A 12,213-nucleotide genomic window follows, 5' to 3' on the forward strand; every position below is an offset into this window, starting at 1 on the left:
TCTCAACTCTCTCTATCTCTCTCTCTCTGACTCTCTCTATCTCTCTCTCTCTATCTCTCTCTCTCTCTGACTCTCTCTATCTCTCTCTCTATCTCTCTCTCTCTCTCTCTACGTATTGGGTATAAGGATGATATTTCAGGAGACATTATATATATATATATTGTTTGTGTGTAGCAGTCATATTGCTGCTACAAACGAAGTGAGTGGTCTTGGCGTTTTTGATACAATTGTATCCGATCTACTCTCCAGTTTAATCTATCTAGCAGTGACTGCCCGCCACCCCTTGTGGGAAATCATATAACCAGCACCACTGACACCCATTTACTTGGACTGTTGAAGGGAAGCCTCTGTCGTGTTTAAGGTTTTAAATGTGTTTGTGCGATGCGATACAATTTTTATACGATCATTAAAAATCAACATATTATATATTTGTTACCCGTTTATTAGACGACTCCACCTTTGGGATTTCTCTGCCTAAAGGGATATTTTTGTGTTGAATGTAAATGTTTTGAAACCCAGGAGATGTCTATTTCTCGTTGACTCGTTGCGATACTCCCTTTCCCTTGTGTGTTTTAAAAAATGTTTTTTTTTTATATTTTTTTTTCCCTCTTTTCAGACCTGTTCCTCCACGGACGTAAGAAGTCCTTTGCGGGCCGGAAGTTTGGACCTCCCAGAAAGCAGTTTAAAGGTTCTAAAGGACCCGCCAAGCGCAGATCGGATTCGGATTCCCGCCCGGAACATCACAAGGCCAAATTCTCCGTACACAAAAAGTCAAAGTTCCAAAAAGGACAGTCGCCCCGGCCCGGCAAAAAGGGACAAAAGTTTGATAGAACGAAGGAGGGCAAAGCGGCCCACAAGCGCCCAGCCGCCGCCCAGGGCAACAAGAGGACCTTCAAGAAGCCGGGGGCGTTCGGCACAAAGGGCCCGCAGAGGGGGAAGCACGCGAAGACGAACGCCGGGCGTAAAGTTGGAGGGCCGAAGGGAAAGGCTTTCAAGCAGAAGAGAAAATCGCATTAAATGGACAAATGTTCACTCGTCGTCTTCTGTAAATATGTGTAATTATCACCGCGATGTCCTCCATGTTATGGCGCCAAAAAATAAAATATTTCTCCTTTTCCTAAAGTGTATTTTTTTTAAGTAATCTTGTCCTCTACAGCTAGGGAGGGGGGAGGGACATATACAAAGTAGGGATGCACCAATATATCGGCCGAAAATTGCTCTCTTGGCTAAATGATGAAAGTGCAGTTTTTCTGCCAATACAGCGGTGCATCCGAGAAAGTGTGACAGCCGGCCGAGAGCGCAGTGAGCGGCCGGCGTCTCTCCTCCCACACCGCTCAGCCGCCTATCGCAGAGCGGTGTGGGGGCGGAGACAGCCAGCGCTGTCACAGCAGGCTGAGCTCTCCTCCCTGCACCGCTCGCTCAGCCTCTTGTGACAGCGTGTCAGAGAGGAGAGCGGGTGATCAGTGATCGCTGAGTGTTTGCAGATAATTGAGGACAGAGTATGGTTACTATATCCTCAATTATGAAATGGGAAGTGATCTACATCACATCTACATCACTTCCTGTTCATTCATAATTGTGGATATAGTAACCATACTCTGTCCTCATGTTATCAATGATCAGGAACACTCATAGAGGATTCCTGATCATTGATAACAGGGGCTGCAGAATAAGAGATTGAGGGCTCTGCGCGTGTTCTCTGGGGGCTCTGCGCGCGTTCTCTGGGGGCTGTTCCCCATGGTCCCTGCGTGTGTTGTAGAGTAGTCACCGCTCCAAGCTCCGCCCCCCCCCACATGGAGAACGGCAGACCTGCAGGCTGCATACAATGTTGCCGAGATCACTTGTACAAAACAAGGGGCGGCTTCCCCCCGCTGCACATTTAGCTCTGCTTGCCCAAAGCCGGGACTAATGTAGAAAGCAGCTACCCGCCCGGGCATCGGGAGATAGGAATTCCTCACCCCTGCTGCCGCCCCTCTACTCCCTGCTACCCCTCTACTCCCTGCCGCCCCTCTACTCCCTGCTCCCCCTCTACTCCCTGCTCCCCCTCTACTCCCTGCTCCCCCTCTACTCCCTGCTCCCCCTCTACTCCCTGCTCCCCCTCTACTCCCTGCTCCCCCTCTACTCCCTGCTCCCCCTCTACTCCCTGCTCCCCCTCTACTCCCTGCTCCCCCTCTACTCCCTGCTCCCCCTCTACTCCCTGCTCCCCCTCTACTCCCTGCTCCCCCTCTACTCCCTGCTCCCCCTCTACTCCCTGCTCCCCCTCTACTCCCTGCTCCCCCTCTACTCCCTGCTCCCCCTCTACTCCCTGCTCCCCCTCTACTCCCTGCTCCCCCTCTACTCCCTGCTCCCCCTCTACTCCCTGCTCCCCCTCTACTCCCTGCTCCCCCTCTACTCCCTGCTCCCCCTCTACTCCCTGCTCCCCCTCTACTCCCTGCTCCCCCTCTACTCCCTGCTCCCCCTCTACTCCCTGCTCCCCCTCTACTCCCTGCTCCCCCTCTACTCCCTGCTCCCCCTCTACTCCCTGCCGCCCTGAGGCCAGGCCTCGGTTGGCCTTGTGGGAAATCCGGCCCTGATCACAGGGCAATGCCCACGATCATTGGCAGTAGTCCATGGTAGAAAGGTCTGGATGGCTTGTCCCTCCATAGTTGTCCGCGCGGTGGGGTTTCAGGCCGCTGGCAGACTTTGTATGTGAGGTAATGATTTTGTTTGGCGGAATAAACAATCGGCACATCAGTCACACGTGATTTCTGTTTCTAAGTATGAGTAACCCTCCGGTGCCTGGCGCTTCCTCTTTCTGCTGCTCGCTAAACCACATCAGGACGCGTAGTCTGAGTCTGTGCACATCGCCACCTTTCTCTCCTTCGTGATACAATGGAGGGCGCCCATTGATGACAACATGAGCTCAGCATGAAGGTAAGTCGCTTGCCGGCAGTTTACTATTTACGGTGGAATCTGGCGGGACTGTGAAATAATAAAGAGAACCTGTCACAAGCATGCGGCATTCAGGATGAGCATGCAATGTGAACAATGCAATGTACAACGATATGTATATATATATATATATATATATATATATAATGTATGAGCAGACAAAAGGAATTTCTCATGCATTTTTGATTCTGAAGGCATGCTGACAGGAGGAGAAAGTAGAGTGACAGACAGATGAGCTCATCAGTCCATTGTCCAGTCACAAGCTGGGGGGAAGGACAAGAGCTGTAAGTGTTACTTAACCTTAACAGATATATACATTGATTGGCAGGAAACATGGCTCCCATTAAAGGAGAACTATGGGGTGAGGGGCTTTCCCCCATAGTTCTCAGGGTAACGGGAGGACACAAACTAGCGTCCTCCTGTCACCCTAAGCTCAGTATATAGGGAGCTACAGCTCGCGGTATACTGAGACGCCGCACCTGGAGCGGATCAAAATGAGGCGTGGAAATCACTTGCCTCATAGTTCTCCTTTAACCCTTTGCTGACCGCGGTGTTACACCCCCTTCCTGTCCCGCCCCATTTTTCAGTATTCAGCGCTGCGGTACTTTGACTGACATTTATTCCGTCATGCAGCGCTGTACTGAAATGAATTTTATACCATTTTTTGGGGACAGACAGAGCTTTCTTTTGGTGGTATTTAATCACCACTACAGGGGTTTTTTTTTTTTTTTACTATATAATGAAAAAAGGACCGAAAATGTTGAAAAAAAACTTTATTACAGGCGGACTCGACGCATGTTTGCGTGTGGGGGAGGGGGACTTTAATTTTTTATTGCTTTGATATGTGACTTAAAATTTTTTTATTTTTTTTTGTTACTTTAATTTTTTTAAACTTTTTTTTTTCCACTTAACTTTATTGCTATCACATAGGGAGCAAACAAGCTCCCTATGTGATAGCCAATTTGCAGTGACAGGTCCTCTTTATGGAGACATCAGGGGGTCTTTAAGACACCTAATGTCACCTAGGGACCCCCAGAGAAGCTGATGAAGCAGAGACCTGCTTCACCAGCTTCACTTCGGTTTCTGTACCGGAGAGTGACACTGAATGCAGGAAGTGATGTCATACACGTCACTTCCTGAATTCCGAAGAGGAGGAGGAGATCGGAGGGAGATGGTGTACTGAGCTCCGTTTGATCTCCGGCCGCAGAGCTGCTGTGCTGGTCGCGGGCTCACACCGGGCACAGCGGAGCTCGGAATGCGGCGGAGGGCCGCACACCCGCACGCAATTACAAGCGATCGGGCGTCTCTACAGACGCCTGAACACTTGTTTGTAAACAGCCATCGCTGGCTGTGTACATAGAACGCTGATTTCCCGTTCGTGCGCGCCGACTAGGGGGGAGAGAGAGAGAGGGGGAGAGCACCTTGTAACACTCTTTAGCTCTGCATTTTAACAGTGGCGATTATTGCAAAACTCAGCAAGAAATACATCAGCACAGCAAATACTTCTGCTTTGTATAACCCTGAAAGATATTTTTAGTGCACTTTGCACATAGCTCCCGGCTGCCCGTCAGGAGGAACTGTCACGCTTTTTGTAACCAAATCCCTCTGTACCTCTCTCCTCCTCAATTATCCCGAGTTTTGGTCTAAGATCTAAAATTGTATCAGAAATGTATTGTTTAAAGAGCCACATAGGACTTTGCAGGTACAAGCAACGTCTTCTCAAAATGTCTCTGGAAAAACCTGTAGATCGGGAGGTGAGGGAACACATAGCAGAGCCGGCTGTCAATCACACAGCCAGGTTGATCTCGTCAGTAATGTCGGGATCCGCTCCGGCGGCGGCGTCTCAGTATACCGCGAGCTGTAGCTCCCTATATACTGAGCTTAGGGTGACGGAGGGACGCTAGTTTGTGTCCTCCCGTTACCCTAAGGAGAACTATGGGGGAAAGCCCTGACCCCGTACTTCTCCTTTAATAATCCACTTCAAATGTGTAAAAAGCTGATACTTGTTATTGTATTAATTAATTAAACTTTAACATAAAAGGACGGTCTTTATTCATCAAAAAGGTCAACAGTCCGTGATAAAGGAAAAAGAACAGTCCATTGGACTTACATCACAACAATATGGTTTGGGTCTCACCGACATCTGGCCTTCCCATACACTCCCAGTGTGATAGTCCCGGGACTTTCCCTGGATATACAGTCCTCAGCAGCTTCCTCAACTTAAGGCCTGTTACTATTCACCCCTCGCGGGTCACCGTCTCTCTCTGTCTCCCCGGCAGGTATCTCAGGGTCCCCAACCCTCTGGACCTCTCCAGCCTTCCTGGCTGTGTCCCTTGTGCTCACGCACGCAGCAGAGTGTGCCTGTGGTCCTGTGCCTCCTGCACACCCACAACTCTCCCCTAAAGCTCTGGGCTGGCTTCCTAATAAGGCCGCTCTCAGCCACCCGATCAGCCCAACCTGGCAACACCCGGTCCCAGGACTGGAGATCCCACTATAGTTCGGAAATAGGGTTGCCACCTTTTCTTCCAGCGAAACCCGAACACTCTAGCGACGCATGGAAATGTTTTTGGGAGAATGAGTCGTGGTTTATTCATATGTAAATAGCGCCGCCCATTCATATGTAAATATCACAGTCGAGGCTATTTTCAGTGGGGGGCCAGTAGCCCCTGTCTTAATTTTGGTTGCCCCTGTCTGCCTGACATCTTGTGTCCAGGTTTCTGCGGCCATGAAACCCGAACACAGCATTCTATACCCGGACTGTCCGGGTGAATCCTGGACAGGTGGCAACCCTATCCGGAAAACCTGGAAGGAACTGAACAGCCAGTTCCTCCTCTCCAAAGGTATTCACATTGTGGAACCTCTCAGCCCCTTCTGGCTGAGAGTCCTGGGCGCCGAAGTTGCCCTACTCCACCGTGGCGTTGCCATGCACTGTCAACACCGCATGTCTAATACATCCTGTATGTTCATATCACGGTCAGCAGAGTCCATCTATCTGTTCTCAGTGATGGGGGAAGATGGCGAATGGTTTCATGAGCCCGCGTCCTCTTCATCAGGAGACTGCAGGAAAATATCTGCAACGCATCAACATAAATATCACTCATTTACCATCGGTTGTACTGATATTGTGTACTGAGACCAGGTGGATGTCCTGTACTGATTATGACGATTGTTACATATAGAAATGGTGGACATATTTGTTCCATGAAAAAAGAAGAACCATCAATTTGGCATCTGTCATTGTGTATCCCATAGCCAATAAAAATCAGACTTTGCTTTTTATTTTTGATTCCCGGAATATTTTAAATGATAAAACAAATGAAAAAGTTCCTGGAAAAGAATGATTTGGCCCCAACCGTATACAGGAAGTCCTCCCCGGGTTACATACAAGATAGGGACTGGAGGTTTGTACTTAAAGTGACATTAAAGGATCATTTTTTTCCCCTCCCCCCCATGTTAGTGTCAGCACTTACCTTAAAGGAGAACTATGAGGGGGGGGAGGTGCTTTTCACTCCCCTCATAGTCCTAGCCGACCTGTGACAATGAGACTGTCACAGGACGGCTCAGTAGATCGGGAGGTGAGGGAACACATACCGGCGTTCGCTCACCTCTCGATCCTGTCACGGCTCTCTGCCGTGACAGGGGAGGGGCTGGATTCCCCCCTCCCCGCTCCGATCCGCCAGCGCTGACTGGCGGAACGGACGGGGGAGGGGGCGGGTACAGCTGGCTCTGCCTCTAGATAGGCAGAGCCAGCTGTCAATCACGCAGCTGGGCGGATCCAGACATAATTGTCGGGATCCGCTTCAGCTGCGGCGTCTCAGTATACCGCGAGCTGTAGCTCCCTATATACTGAGCCTAGGGTGACGGGAGGACGCTAGTTTGTGTCCTCCCGTTGCCCTAAGGAGAACTATGGGGGAAAGCCCCTCCCCCCATAGTTCTCCTTTAAATGGTGTCTCTTAATCTGATCCTCTTTCCTGATGTTTTCATCTGTCCCTCCAGCGGTGCGGCGGCTCTCCGATCCGGCGCTGACTCCTCCCTGCTTACAGGCAGGAACTCTCGCGGCGGGAGCGCGCAGCGATAATAAGGTCAGTCTAAACCGCTGTTTAAACGTTTCTTTTAGAGGCTTTAGAAACGCTTTAAGTTAAATTTGTATGTAAGTCGGAACAGATACATTTTTTAAGTGTAAATGGGTATGGCTCCCATCGGCATAGAGATGGTATTGGAAGCCATGTGAGGTATTAACTGACCAAGAGAGACGTATTAACTGTAGATAGAGAAGAGGAGGGGTCCGAGGACAGAGCCTTGGGGGGACCCCTACAGGAAGAGGAGGGGAGGAGTTAGAAATGTAGGTGTTCTCCTTGGCTCTTTGTCCACCATTCACACTTAGTCTGGGGTGGCGTTTCCTCTTGCCGCCATGTCCAGGTATGTTGACTACACTTCCATGGACCTTAAAGGAGAACTATGGGGTTAAGGCGGGGAGGGGGGAATCCAGCCCCTCCCCCTGTCACGGCAGAGAGCGGTGACAGGATCGAGAGGTGAGCGAACGCCGGTATGTGTTCCCTCACCTCCCGATCTACTGAGCTGACCTGTGACAGTCTCATTGTAACAGGTCGGCTAGAACTATGAGGTGAGTGACAAGCCCCCCTCCCCCCCTCATAGTTCTCCTTAGGGTAACGGAAGGACACAAACTAGCGTCCTCCCGTCACCCTAAGCTCATTATATACTGAGACTCATCGTTCTCCAATCCGGCGCTGTCCCCTGCAGACTCATCGTTCTCCAATCCGGCGCTGTCCCCTGCAGACTCATCGTTCCCCAATCCGGCGCTGTCCCCTGCAGACTCATCGTTCTCTAATCCGGTGCTGTCCCCTGCAGACTCATCGTTCTGCAATCCGGCGCTGTCCCCTGCAGACTCATCATTCTCCAATCCGGCGCTGTCCCCTGCAGACTCATCGTTCTCCAATCCGGCGCTGTCCCCTGCAGACTCATCATTCTCCAATCCGGCGCTGTCCCCTGCAAACTCATCGTTCCCCAATCCAGCGCTGTCCCCTGCAGACTCATCGTTCCCCAATCCAGCGCTGTCCCCTGCAGACTCATCGTTCTCCAATCCAGTGCCAGTCATCTGATGGAATGATGCCCATAGTCATTCTTCCCCCTTTCTGTGAGCCCAGAAGGGTCAAGGACCTGCCCCCTCCTTGTGCATATGGATCATGTACAGGAGGTTTAGGTTCAGTAGGGTATTCTAGTCCAGGTCAAACTCACTGTTCTGGAGGTCTCACTGTTCTGGAGGTCTCACTGTTCTGGAGGTCTCACTGTTCTGGAGGTCTCACTGTTCTGGAGGTCTCATTGTTCTGGAGGTCTCATTGTTCTGGAGGTCTCACTGTTCTGGAGGTTTCACTGTTCTGGAGGTCTCATTGTTCTGGAGGTCTCATTGTTCTGGAGGTCTCACTGTTCTGGAGGTCTCATTGTTCTGGAGGTCTCACTGTTCAGGACGTCTCATTGTTCTGGAGGTCTCATTGTTCTGGAGGTGTTGTTGTTCAGGAGGTCTCATTGTTCTGGAGGTTTCACTGTTCAGGACATCTCATTGTTCTGGAGGTCTCATTGTTCTGGAGGTGTTGTTGTTCTGGTGGTCTCATGGATCTGGAGGTCTCACTGGTCTGACGGTCTCATTGTTCTGGAGGTCTCATTGTCTTAGTATGAGCGGCTTGGTTCGATTGGTCTATATTATTTTTAGAAACATCATGTAGCCTCTACCGATGTGTCGGTCGGGTTCAGTGAGACCACGGAATGTGCTTTCAAGTTTATATGCTGTTCTACATAAAGGGACTCCAGCACCTTATTTGGTGTCCAATATTCAACGTCAAATTCCACAGAGCCGAGAATGTGAGAAATATCCCTTCTCTGTCCTCGGGAGATATGTGTCCAGCCTCGGACTTTCCGTTCCCACAAAGCGGCTCGTATCCCGGACTCGCCGCGAGGAGGTTCACGTGAAATGTCTCTTAGCAGTGTCTTGGTTTTGGCGCTTGGAAGATAGAAATCACCGGCACTCAAGTTCAAAGAATAACGTCCATTTATTTGGACCAAACGTCACACACATCGCACCATCCAACGTTTCGGGACCACGCAGGGTCCCTTCATCGATGCGGAGATGATTGACAGCAAGCAGTGGGCGGGTGCAATAGCCAGGCTGCTATTGGCTATTGCATTTTACAATATATAGCAGGCTGGGTATGGCTCCCATCGGCATCGGCGTAGAGATGGTATTGGAAGCCATGTGAGGTATTAACTGACCAAGAGAGGAAGTGTAGATAGAGAAGAGAAGGGGTCCGAGGACAGAGCCTTGGGGGGACCCCTACAGGAAGAGGAGGGGAGGAGTTAGAATTGTAGTTGTTCTCCTTGGCTCTTTGTCCACCATTCACACTTAGTCCGGGGTGGCGTTTCCTCTTGCCGCCATGTCCTGGTATGTTGACTACACTTCCATGGACCTTAAAGGAGAACTATTGGGTTAAGGCGGGGAGGGGGGAATCCAGCCCCTCCCCCTGTCACAGCGCGTCAACGTCACACACATCGCGCAATCCAACGTTTCGGGACCGCGCAGGGTCCCTTCATCGGGGCGGAGATGTGACCTGATGAAGGGACCTTGCGTGGTCCCGAAACGTTGGATGGTGCGATGTGTGTGACGTTTGGTCCAAATAAATGGACGTTATTCTTTGAACTTGAGTGCCGGTGATTTCTATCTTCCATTGACTGCTGTGCACGGCGCCATCCGTGATCGTCACTTTGAGCACCGCGATTATTACCTGTACCGGGAACGCCGTAGGGAGTGCAGGGGGCCTTACTGTTTTCTGGAATTGGTTTTGGTGCTAGCGCTCTCCTATTTCGGCAAAGGCGTCGTTCTTTATACTCGACTCAAAAAGCGCTGGATCCATAACAGCCAGGCAATGTACATTATCAAAAGGAGGTCGCCAATGGCAGCGCCCATACTCCTTTATTGACAGGGGTACCTGACCATCACACCCACAGGGGCCCCCGTTGGACATCTCATTCCAAAACCATTTATTGATTGTTACAGGTATTTATACTGCACAGTTACCTCAGTCCCCGCCCTCAAAATCTACGGCCCCCTATCTCACATGCGAGGGCCAACTTAGACAGGAGCCCATTAACCTTTGGTGTGTGGGAGGAAACCGGAGTCCCCAAAAGGAAACCCACACAGGCACAGTAGGAACATACAAACTCCTTGCAGATAGTGTCCCGGCGGGGATTCAAACCAGGGACCCCCCAAGTGCTACAAGACAGAAGCGCTAACCCCTACGCCACTGTGCTGCCCATGACTGTTAGCATGAACCTCTGCAGGCTGATACACTATTTTAGCAGTCCTCCATCCCAACTGCAGTCACTGCAGACCATTGCTCCCACCCCGCCCCATGGTTTATCTTTACCTGTATAGAAATCCATCAGCTCTTGCCCCTAGTACAAATCAAGTGTCCAGCAGCTGCTATTCATCCAACACTCTCCCCGATCCTCATGCAATCCCACTTTAACCTCTTCCCTACCTCCCTCCTTGCACTCATTTCACACCTACTACTCCTCCTCATTCACTTCACCGTCTCAAACTTCCTGTGCGCAGCCAGGGGGTTGAAGGCACACTCACTATGAGACAATAAACATCTCTGACATAGCGAATATCTGTAATCTGGTCCCTACTCTGCTCTCTCAGTATGCGTTCCCTACCATTGCTTCTCACCATTGTGGCTTCTCTTCTTAAACACTATTTCCTTTAACCCCTCCCCCCCCCTCCACCCCACAGTTTATACATTTCACCTTCTCTCCTACCCTCTCCCTACTACTGCACTCATCATCTCCTGCTCATTCTGAATCCACATGCAAGGGTTACCTCCAGGACACTGGGGCATGTTCCCTCATCTAAAACTCCCTCTCATCTCACTTCTCTCACCCTTCTGCTTCTCCTGACTTCAGGGGATATCTCTCCCAATCCTGGCCCTCTGTCATATAATACTCACCCTCCAAACCAGCACCACCTTTCCTCTGGCAGCACCTGCAACCCGTGCGCCCTGATTTCTATTCCCCTGCTTCCTAGAACCGGTCCCTCCTTCTCATGTGTCCTCTGGAATGCCCGCTCTCTTTGTAACAAACTCACCGCTGTCCATGATATTCTCATCTCCAATTCCTTCAACATGCTTGTTGTCACTGAAACCTTCCGGAATCCGACTCTGCCTCCCCTGCTGCCCTCTCCCAAGGTGGCATCCCCCGCTGCCCTCTCCCATGGTGGCCTCCCCTGCTGCCCTCTCCCATGGTGGCCTCCCCTGCTGCCCTCTCCCAAGGTGGCCGCCCCTGCTGCCCTCTCCCACGGTGGCCTTCCCTGCTGCCCTCTCCCACGGTGGCCTCCATTGGACGCACTCACCCAAACCCAGTGGATGGAAAGGAGGTGGAATGGGAATCCTTCTATACCCACAATGCACTTTTCAAGTTCTGCCTTCGCCTCCCTCTCTATCCCTCTCCTCTTTTCAAGCCCTCTGTTTTCGCATATTCTCTCCAATTTCTCTGATGATTGCCGTTATATACCGGCCCCCTGGACCAGTATCTCGCTTTCTGGATGACTTCTCTGTCTGGCTACCCGACCTTCTCTCCTCAGACATACCCCCCATCATTTTTGGTGACTTTAACATTACTAACATCACCCCTGTCCTGCCCTGACCTGACTCCCTCTATGACAAGATCTCCCCCCTGTCCTGCCCTGACCTGACTACCTCTATGACAAGATCTCCCCCCTGTCCTGCCCTGACCTGACTCCCTCTATGACAAGATCTCCCCCCTGTCCTGCCCTGACCTGGCTACTTCTGTCTACAACAGCTCGCTTTCATCCTCTCTGGACACCTTGTCTCCCCTCACTACACGCAAACTTAGACCACGCCCACTACAACCGTGGCAACCAGAAGAAACCAGACATCTAGGGAGACATGACCGCACTCTTGAACGACTGTGGCGAAAAACTAGGTCTCTGCAAGACTTCACCCCGTACAAAGCCGCCCTCCTAAAATATAACTCCTCCCTCTGCGCTGCCAAACAGACTTATTTTGTCACTCTCATTAACACACTCTCATCCAAACCTCGCCAACTCATTATCCTCACACCTGTTACTTTATGTCCCCCCATACCCTACCCGTCCCCTCACCACCTTCCCCTATTCATGTACCAGACTCTCCATCACACTTGTTACTTACCATCCCCCCCCATACCCTACCCGTCCCCTCACCACCTTCCCCT

At 51.0% G+C, this 12,213-nt stretch overlaps 1 protein-coding gene across 1 annotated transcript in view; it reads left to right on the forward strand.

Annotated features, from left to right (window-relative positions):
- Positions 1 to 1,017, forward strand: part of LOC108795737 (suppressor of SWI4 1 homolog) — a 16,561-nt gene extending 15,544 nt beyond the window's left edge. Inside the window, exon 12 of the mRNA XM_018567024.1 lies at positions 617 to 1,017. Coding sequence (XP_018422526.1) covers positions 617 to 1,017 — 401 coding nt within the window. The remainder of the gene's footprint in view (positions 1 to 616) is intronic.
- Positions 1,018 to 12,213: the final 11,196 nt, after the last annotated feature.

The sequence above is a fragment of the Nanorana parkeri genome, unplaced genomic scaffold (assembly GCF_000935625.1).
Source record: "Nanorana parkeri isolate BGI_ZX_2015 unplaced genomic scaffold, ASM93562v1 scaffold1000, whole genome shotgun sequence".
NCBI lineage: Eukaryota > Metazoa > Chordata > Amphibia > Anura > Dicroglossidae > Nanorana > Nanorana parkeri.